Here is a 10,614-nt window from a genome sequence, read left to right as displayed (position 1 = left end):
TGAGGCCATATCTACACAACTGGCTAAATCAGGACTACTGCGATAGATGAAATGGTCTTGATTGAGTAGGTCTGGGGAAGACATGCTAAATCGATGGGAGAGCTCTCGCCTGTTGAAGTCTGGACTCCACCTCACTCAGACACTATGTTCCACAATAGATCTTTCTCAGGGCTGGTTTACACCTACTCTGTGGGATGATCTGTTTTACACTACTTCAGTTACGTAACTCTCTGGTTGACTTAGCACGGTGTGGACACCACTATAAGTCAGACTAACTTAGTCAACTTGAAGTAGCTTAATTTAGATCAATTTACAGCAATAGCGTACACCAAGCCTGAGAACGATGCAGGACAGAACATAGCCCAGTAGCCAGGATACTGTCCAGCAATGTGTGAGACCCACTTTCAAATTGTTTCTCCCCGTCAGATGGATTGGGGATTTACCTGGATCTCCCACTTCCCATGGGAGTGATCTAATCACTGGGTTACAGTCTACAAGGGAAGCAGCACCATTCCCGCCACTTCCATTCCCATCCATTTTTTTAAGTGTGGCCCAACATTGTCTTTGCATGTACATCAAAAAGTATCCAGGAAGGAAATGAAATGTTCCATTTCTGGTCATGCTAAATAGTTCCTTCCACCCCACAGGACATTTCTGTCAATATTTTTAATTTGCCAAACATTTAAGGAATTTTCAGATTTGGTTCAGGTTGAACTGAATTTGTTTTTCAATTTTTTTGAAACACCCATTAACTCAAAAATCAGCTATTGGCTCAGGGTCTATTCATTTCTCAATCTCCGTAACCTGAGCTGTACAATTCCCAGAATCCCTCTTCTTCAGAATCCATAGGACTAAGAACTAAGAGTAAGACCTCATAGCTAACCTGCTGATGTGATATGAACATCTAGTGTCTGATATGACTTTTTCTTTCTGTTTAATTTATGTGCTGGAGAAAACTCACCCTTTCCATATTATTTTGTATTCAGTTCAGAGCAGATTCTCACAGAGGATGCACACACACCATGTTGTAACCATATGTTACCCTTGTTTTTACTTATTTTGTTTCTCCCTAAGCTTAAAATAAAGGCCATTTTGATGGAAATCACTTTTCTCCTTCATATGCATGAATACAAACCAGGTGAAAATCTACACAACAACCCCACAGAGAACATAAAGGGCTGCAGAATATCAGGAGGGTGTGCAAAACTCCCTTTAGTTCAGCCATGGAAACCACACACTTCATACTTCCAACTGCATAACAAAAACCAAACCCACTACAAAGCAGAAGGAGAAAGATTAGATGCCCCCATCTTCTTCCCCAATACAAATACTTCTATATTTTTGAAGCACGTCACAAATATTCACACATCTGAAACAGGTGCCTCCTGGAATTTTTATGGGGTAATAGCCTAATAAAGCCATGATTTTAGTTGGGGCCTGCAGGCCTCATTGGAATACAAACAAATTATTAATAATAACAATATAATAATGAACAATACTCCCAGGGGCTCTGCGAAATTACATTGCAATGGGATGGGAATTGAATTCAACTGTTTCCACACCCCATCACTAAACCAGGACTGAGTTAAAGAGATTCAAGAATTCGTTAGCAGTTTATTCATTGCTCTCCTTAGGGCGTCCTTCACCTCCGTGTTCCTCAGGCTATAGATGAGGGGGTTCAACATGGGGATCACCAGCGAGTAAAACACTGAGACTGTTTTGTCCGTGTCCATGGAATAGCTGGAGGTGGGACGTAAATACATGAAGAGTTGGGTGCCATAAAACAGGACCACAGAGGTCAAGTGGAAAGAGCAGGTGGAGAAGGCTTTGCGCTGGCCCTCGGCGGAGCGTATCTGCAGGATGGTGGAGGTGATATAGACATAGGAGAGGAGGATTGTCACAAAGATGCTCCCGGTAATGCACAACGTGAAAACAAACATCATAATCTCATTGATGCGGGTATCAGAACAGGAGAGCACCAACAGTGGGGGGGTGTCACAGAAGAAATGATTGATAATGTTGGAGCTGCAGAATGACAGCCGAAATGTACAACAGGTGTGTATCATTGAATCCACCACCCCCACAGAGTACACCCCAGCCACCAGCTGTTTACAAAGCTGCCTGGACATGGTGACTGTATAGAGCAGTGGGTTACAGATGGCCACATAACGGTCATACGCCATGACAGTCAGCAAGAAGCCCTCAGAATCTGCAAAAGCGATAGAGAGAGACATTTGCACAGCACAGGTAGTAAAAGAAATGTTTTTCCTCTCAGCTAATAAATTCAGCAGCATCTTGGGGGAAATTGTCGAGGAAAGGCAGAGGTCACAGAAAGACAAATTCCTGAGGAAAAAGTACATGGGGGTGTGGAGTTGGGGGTCAATCGTGATTATCAAGATCATCCCCCCATTCCCCACCAGGGTGATAACATATATCAGTAGGAACAGCCCAAACAGTGGAACCTGCAGCTCTGGACGATCTGTCAGTCCTGAGAGAATGAACTCAGTCACCTCCGAGTGATTTCCCTTTTCCATCTCCTCTCAACAGAGATCAGGCTGCTACAGAGATGTGGGCAGGTGAATGGTGCAGAAAACCTGCCCCTTCTCTGTAATGAAGTAAGTGAAGATAAATGGAGATCAGTTTCTCAATGGACATCAGTACCCACTCCGGGAAGGGCTTAGTCCACAGAGCCAGATGTTCTCAGCTGGTCATTCCAGGTGTTCGATAAGATGCAAACACTGTGCAAATACAATGACACGCAGGTTAATCATGTCCTACAACACACACTCCTGTTCACTAATCCAAACACAAAACAATGACTTGTGACTCTGCTGTGAGAGAATCAGTCTGAAGGGATTATTCCTTAGCTAAAGAAGGGGTGAGAGTAAAAGAGTTTCAATATTTCCACCCTCTTTGGGCAAGGGGATTTCTGTGGCTTGGCATGTCAGTTTGGGGTGAAGTTGCTTACTGTCCTAATTTAGCTTTTTGGCATTTACTGTAGCCTGTATGAAAACCCAGAGATATCATGGGAAGCCCTGGTTTCAGTGACTAGGTAATTGCTTATTTTTTTCCAACCCAGGAGGTTGCTCCTTTAGCTGAAGGGGTCGGAGTTGTGCCTGATGCTTTTAGTGCTGGAGGTCTGGAATTTAATAGTTGCTGATCCCCATGGTGTCTGCGTGTGTGTGTGACTGTAATTCGGGACAATAGCACGTACCTGCTAAGAAGAGAGATAGAGATGTGGTGGCATTTCCTCATCGAAAGAAACTGCCAATTAGGAGCATTCGGAAAATTTTATATTGAGATGTGTGATCTATGGGACATGATTCCTGAAGCAACTGGGAATAACTGAGCTCAGAGAGCCATAACACCTAATTAACGCATTCTGTGAACCAAAGCCACCTTGGTGTAATTGGTGCCCTGGGGATTAATTTGTCCTATTCTTCCCTACTGTGTTATTAAATGATGCAATTTCTACCGGAGTTACAGAGTACGAGGTTAGTGGTATATTTCGTCCTGATTTTTTCAGTGCAAGCCAAGTACTCTGTAGAGCTGATCCACAAAAGGTTGTTTTTTGTTTTTTGTTTTTGTTTTTTTTTTGTGGAGACCGAAATCTTTTTGCTCGGAAATACTATAGGGGTGCATCAGACACCACACAGCACCAATCTCTTCCATGTTCCTGGCTCCCAGGTTGGACTACATCCCCCATGATGGTCTCTCCTCTTTCTGAAATGCTCTGGAACTTCACCAGAGTCCCACAGCCATGGTTTAGGGAAGAGGGGTGTTTGGTGTTTTTATGGAATGCTGATAGTTTCCAAGGAAAAGATAATTTCATGGAAAAAATAGTTAAAAGGAAAATCCAATTACCCATCATAAAAAAATCTCAAGAAAAATTTTCAAACAGCCTTAGGAAGAAATTTGGAATCAAGGAATAGAAAAGTCCTAATTCTTTGCAGGTGTAGCTGATATCTTCTCAGTCATTCCAAATTTCGGAATCACCTCACTGTCCTGGCCCAAATAGGTTGAATGTAAAACCACTGTAAAACAAGTAAGAGTACTCCAGATTATCCATCTATGTATAGAATGCCAATCACCATGGTATTCTATGTCCTTTCCTTCTAGGTTACTCTCCAAAATAGGAAAGATAGATTTTTGCCTGGTGGAGACCACATGGTGACCTGAGGAGCTCAGGAGGAAACCACACCATGTTATGGACTTCTTCAGTTCACATACTATCCCTCTTGCATGCATATTATCTGCACACAAAGCTCTGCTTTAATATGCCAAAATAAGATAAATCTATGAGTCAACTAGAAATAGTCATGCTCTCACCACAAATATTAACACTGATTTTTTGATAATGTATGTGAAATTATAATATGACACTGTATCATGTAGTTAATACATATTGCAAACTAAGGCTGGCAAGCTGGTCTGTCTTAAACAAAGAAACGTGTGATCTGCTTAATTTTGTATCTAAACAGTAAAACAAGAGTCGTCAAGCAGGAAGGGAAACAAAGGTAGCCTAAAAAAGTGAGGAAAAAGTGGCAGGGAATATCCTTCTACATAGACATTTTGTCTTCTGGTAACCAGGTGGAAATGTTTCTCAAAGGGTGGGTAGGACTATAAAAAGAAGGGGCAGGCATCCCAAGGCCCTGCTCTCTCTTGCTCGCTCTCTCTCTCTCTCTCTCCCTCCCCATTGATTCACTGCGTCTGAATAAAGGGATAAAGGAATCAGCCATTGGATTAGGGGAGGGGTCCTGACCTAAGAAGTCTGGTCAGCAAGACTGCTGAAAGCATGTGGAGAGGAAAGTTTCGCTTTGAATTTCACATCATTTGTTAATTTAAGCACAAGTTTCATTATAGCTTTAGTTTTCTTGTAACCATGTCTGACTTCTATGCTTCCTTACTTGCACTCACTTAAGATCTATCTTTGTAGTCAATTAAGATTGTTTTATTGTTTTATCTGGTCCAGTGCATTTAAATAGAAGTGTCTGAGAAGCTAAGTTGTATGCATGTTAGTACTATTAAAGAAATAATGGACAATGTACCTTGTATTGTCGAAAAGAGGACTGGGCAGCACAGGACATCCATTTCTGGAGGGAAATCAAAGACTAGGGAGCGTGTTGCGGTCACCCTACAGTATAACCAAGGGTGGTGAGAGCCTGAGCATAACCCAACTATTCCTGGCCAGGCTGTAGTTACACACACACGCTCAGGGTGTGATTTGCATGCTAGATGGTTGTTTGAGAGTGGCCTAGGTGGAAGCCACTTCAGCAAGGCATTGCAAGGTTGTGACACAACTGCTGATTAGTCTGGGTTGATGACAATAGTGTTTGATTGACATGAAAGGGTGAGGTCCCCCAATGAATGGGCCCATGCACTGATCTGTGGCTGAAGATGCACAAGGACAATGTGGTCATCACCTCCCCACAAGGAGATCCCTGACAGGCCCAGTGATGATTCTTCCCTTCTTCACTATGGTAGCAGAAATTATTCCCTATGTGTGTTCAGGCTTTCCTGGTATTATCCGTGCTCTGGAGCGTATCGGTGCCCCCTTCTCCTAAGTGGTGCCAATCTTCGAGGCATTGCAGGATTGATTGTATTAGGAGAAAAAATTGATGATCCAAGTAAGCTATATTCTTTGCTATAATCTTTGGAAGAGGGGTTACAAAGAGTGTACACAAAGTCCTGATTCCCTGAATACCTGTAGAAAAAACCTACAGCCAACAATCTCTGTATTCAGAAACGCCCAAGTCCATCACTCCAGGTCTGTGCACAGGAAACACTATGCCCCTACTTCCTCTAAAACTCATGCTCATAATCCTCCTTCTGGCTTTCTCCTTCCTGTGATCCGGAGGTCGCTGGGGCAGTCCTCATTGAAAATGCCAAGGGCAGGCCAGGCTGCTAAAAGGAGGATATTCCCCAAACCAGTAGGTTAACACTGAAGATCTGCGAAGATGCTGCAAAATATCTCCGAGCATCCCAGCTCTGTCCCGATTATTCTTTTCTTAATTTTATTTATTTCCTATTATTTGTAATCTGTGAAACAGAGTTTAGGAATAAAACTGCAAAGCAAAGTGTTGGGGTGGGGGGACAGGATAGGACAAGAACCGATGGACTTCAATTGCAGAAACGGCGGTTTAGGTTGGACATTAGGAAAAACATCCCAACAGTGAGGGTGGCTGTGCACTGGAATAACTTGCCTAAGAAGGTTGTAGAATCTTCACCATTGGAGATTTTTAAGAGCAGGTTAGAAAAACACCAGTCAGGGATGGTCTAGATAATATTCAGCACTGCCATGAGTGCAAGGAAGTGGACTAGATGACCTCTCGAGGTCCCTTCCAGTCCTATGATTCTATGATCTTACAAGGAACCCTGCACTGGGAGGAGGGGGGACGCCAGTCTGAGCACTGGGAAGGGCAAGGGAAATGCACCTGCCTCCATTTGACATTCATCTCCTCTGTACCCCCCAACACAAGAACACACATAGTGCTCACTGCACACCAAGCACACACACACACACATAATGACCAGTAAACACACAGAGAGAGTGTCCACTACACAGAACACACACATTGCCCACTGCATACAACACACTCAATGCCAACTGTACACCAAAGACACACACAGCCTGACACTGAGCTCAATGAGAATGCAGAATAATCTCTACTGGGAAGCTGGGACAGCTGCAATATTTCCAACTTGCCTGAACAAAAAGTATCGAAGGGGATTCTGCTGCCCTGTAAGGGAGATAGGACTAGATTTCCCAACTGGTCAGAAGCATATTTTCATAAAGCATATGGAGTGCAATGTCACACAGAGCTTTGCCCAGCACTGGACAGAAGGGGAAATTGAACCTGGATCTCCCTCCTCACAGGTGAACACCCCAACTCTTGGGCTAAAAATTCCAAAGAGAAGGCCCACCGCCGCCTCCTGCAGTGGCTGCTTTGTGACCGGCATCTAAATCTTCCCCCGGCACACACACAGTGTTTTGGCACAAAGCTATTAGGCATATTTGTAACACATTTGTAAAGAGTTTCAGGTCAATCCAAACGGTATTGTTTTTGACAATAAATGATTAGTCCAGAAGAAATTCACTCATTTCTAGACACCTTTTGTCCCAACCCTGGGAAATTACTTAAAGAGATGTTTGGAGAGGTGAACAACAAATAAAGTTGAATACAGTCAACTCAGGTTTTTTCATGCTAAAATGACCTCACGGGAGAGACAGTGATCCAGGCCAGCTGATGATCTGCCCGTCTGTGTTCCATTTCCACAAGGAAAGACACGGCAACAACATTAATTGCATGTGCTGTGCACACCTGTTTTTCTGGGAGCAAAGATGCTCTAGGGATCAAATCTGAAAGTCATCAAAGCCAAATTTAACCTCTCCTCCTGCCAAGGAAGTAGTTCCAGAGGTATTAAGGGTAATATCGGTGTGGTTAGCAAACAGGGAAAGATTTGACTCTGAATTTACGGTTCTGAGCAGGTACTGCTTCCATCCCTCTTAACTGATTGTAAGTGAAGGGAGGAAAAAGAAAGAGGTACCACCAAGTCATGGGGAAACAAGTCAGTTTCAGAGGATTTCAGCGTTTAATTGAAATGACATTCATGGGAGGGGAAGGAAGGAATTATGCTGAGAGTAAAAATTTCTGAACAGATTTACCCATCAAAAGAAGGAAAGAGATTTATAAGGGAGGCAGAAGAATGATGGAAAAGGAGAGAAAAATCGCTTTAATGGGAAGGGGGAAACCCCCCCATCAAGACAGGGAATGTCGATACTAAGGCCGTTACATTGACTCAGCTATGGTGTGCATCAGCGCCACAGTGTAGATGCTTTCCACAGTCATGGAATGGTTTTTCCTTCGATGTAGTGAATCCATGTCCCCGAGAGACAATAGGTAGGTCAAAGGAAGAATTACACTGAGGGTCAGTACAACCTAACTTCGTTGAACATGGTACGAAACGTTTCTCAGCCCTGTGCGACGGAGATCGGTTGATCTAATTTTTAAGCATAAACCAGGCCTCAGAGAAGCTACCAATGGAAAAGACCAGTAGGGAATTCCAGTCCTATCTCCTTGCCAGGGCAGCAGAATCCGCTTCGGTTCTCTTTGTTCAGGCAAGTTGGAAATATTGCAGCTATCCCAGCTTCCCAGTAGAGATTATTCTGTATTCTGATTGAGCTCAGTGTCATGTTGTATGTGTGTGTGTTTGGTGTTCATCAGGCACTCTGTGTGTGCGTGTTGTGGGGGTTACAGTGAAGCTGAATATCAAGTGTTGGCAGATGTGTGTCCCTTACCCTGCCCAGTGCTCTGGAAGGCGTCTCCCCTCCTCCCAGTGCAGGGTTTCTTGTGCGATCATAGACTCATAGGACTGGAAGGGAAATGAGAGGTCATCTATTCCCCTCCCCTGCACTCACACCAGAACTGAGTATTATCTAGACCATCCCTGACAGGTGTTAATAAATACTCTAGGTTAATTAATAAGTAAAAAGTGATTTTATTAAATACAGAAAGTAGAATTGAAGTGGTTCCAAGTAATAACAGACAGAAGAAAATGAATTACCAGACAAAATAAAATAAAACAAAACACGTCAGTCTAAACCTAATACAGTAAAAAACTAAATGCAGGTAAATGTCACCCTCAAAGATGTTGCAATAAGCCTCTCTAACAGACTACACTTCCTCCTTGTCTGGGTCCAGCAATCAATCAGACCCCTGTAGTTACTGTCCTTTTTTCCAGTTTCTTTCAGGCATCTCCTTGGACCAAAAAGACTACCTTTTGTGACAGCTGAAGACAAAATGGAGGGATTTCCACAAGGGGTTATATACTCTCTCTCTCTCGTGGGTGGAAACCCCTTCCCTTCTCCTCTGCAGAATCCAGCTCCAAGATGGAGTTTTGGAGTCACATGGCAAGTCACGTGTCCATGCATGACTCGGTTACTTACAGGCTGAAGCCACATTCCCCGGAAAGCTGACATGTGGACTGGCATCTCTCAAAGGTCATTGTTAGCTTAAGTGTTTCTTGATTGGGCACTTACAGAGAATAGTCTTTTCTCAAGAAGCTGACCAACTGCTTCACTGAGGCTACTTAATCTCAAACAAGTAAATAGCCAATATTCATATCTTCGATTAAAAATGATACATGCATGCAAACAGTAGATCATAAGATTTGACGAGATATGTAACATGGCCTATCTAGCATAAAACATATTCCAGTTATGTCATATTTACAGCCATGAGCCTATTTCTATAAAGAATTATGGGGTGCAATGTCACATTCTGTTTCACGGACTATAAATTACAGGAAATAAATAAAATTAACAAAAGAATCAGAAGGGAACTGGCCTGCTCGGAGATACTTTGTGGCAGCATCTGCAGAGATGCTGCAGAGATATTGACTGTTAACCACCAGTTTGGGGAGCATCCTCCTTTTTGCAGCCTGCCCTGACCATGGCGTTTTCAGTGAGGGCTGCCCCAGGCACCTCCGGGTCACAGGAGGCAGAAAGGCAGGAGGAGGAGTTATGAGCATGACTCCTAGAGGAAGTAGGGGCAGAGCGTTTCCTGGGCACAGACCTGGAGTGACAGACTTTGGAGTTTCTGAATACAGAGATTGCTGGTTGTTGGTTGTTTCTAGTGGTGTTCAGAGAAGCAGGACTTTGTGTACATTCTTTGTAACCCCTTTCCCAGTGGATTATACTAAAGAATATAGCTGACTTGGAACATCAAGTTTTTCTCCTAATACAAACATTTCCACCTGTTTCCTGGAAGAGAAAAACTCTATGTAGAAGGATGTTCCCTTCTGCTTTTTCCTCACCTTTTTGGGCTACCTTTGTTTCCCTTCCTGCTTAATGACTCTGGTTACTGTTTAGATACAAAATTAAGCAGATCACACATTTCTTTGTTTAAGACAGACAAGTTTGCCAGCCTCAGTTTGGAACATGTATGAATAACATGATGCAGTGTAATCTTATATCTTCACATACATTATAAAAGAAAATGTATAAATATTTGTGATGAGAGCATGACTATTTCTATTTGACTTATTTATCGTCTTAAACTGAGCTCTGTGTGCAGATAATATGCATGCAAGAGGGATAGTTCTGTGAACTACAGAAGTCCGGAGCACGCTGTGGTGTCCTCCTGAGCTCTTCTGATCATCATGTGGTCTCCATCAAGCCAAATGAGTGAACCTATCTTTCCTACTTTGGGGAGTAACCTAGAAACGGAAGGACGTAAGATACCATGTTGATTGGCATGCCATAAATAGCTCGATAATCTGGAGTACTCTTACATATCTTACAGGTTTTACATTTCATGTAGTGGGGCCAGGACAATGAGGTGATTCTGAAACCAGGAATGGCAGTGAAGATATCAGTTATGGCTGCAAATAATTAGTATGTTTCACCTGAATCTAACTTTCAGTTCCTTTGATTCCAAATGTGTTGCTAAGGCTGGTTGAAAACTTTTCTTGAGAAGATTTTGATGGGAAATTGGATTTTCAATTCAACTATTTTTTCCATGAAATTATTTTTTTTCCTGGAAATGATCAGCTTTCCATCCAAAAAGCCAATCTTCCCTCCTCTTTAAATCATGGCTGTGGGACTCTGATGAT

General features: G+C 42.9%; 1 protein-coding gene across 1 annotated transcript; it reads right to left on the bottom strand.

Annotated features, from left to right (window-relative positions):
- Nucleotides 1–1,595: 1,595 nt before the first annotated feature.
- Nucleotides 1,596–2,534, bottom strand: LOC311522679 (olfactory receptor 5AR1-like; the record flags this gene model as incomplete). The annotated part of the gene is made up of 1 exon (XM_084632169.1): nt 1,596–2,534. The coding sequence occupies one exon, from the start codon at nt 2,532–2,534 to the stop codon at nt 1,596–1,598; it is 939 nt and encodes a 312-aa protein (XP_084488295.1).
- Nucleotides 2,535–10,614: the final 8,080 nt, after the last annotated feature.

Source organism: Lepidochelys olivacea (genome assembly GCF_965140295.1).
Source record: "Lepidochelys olivacea isolate rLepOli2 genome assembly, chromosome: 6".
Classification (NCBI taxonomy): domain Eukaryota; kingdom Metazoa; phylum Chordata; order Testudines; family Cheloniidae; genus Lepidochelys; species Lepidochelys olivacea.
The sequence above is the reverse complement of the archived record's forward strand: the minus strand, read 5'-3'. Positions and strand labels throughout refer to the sequence as shown.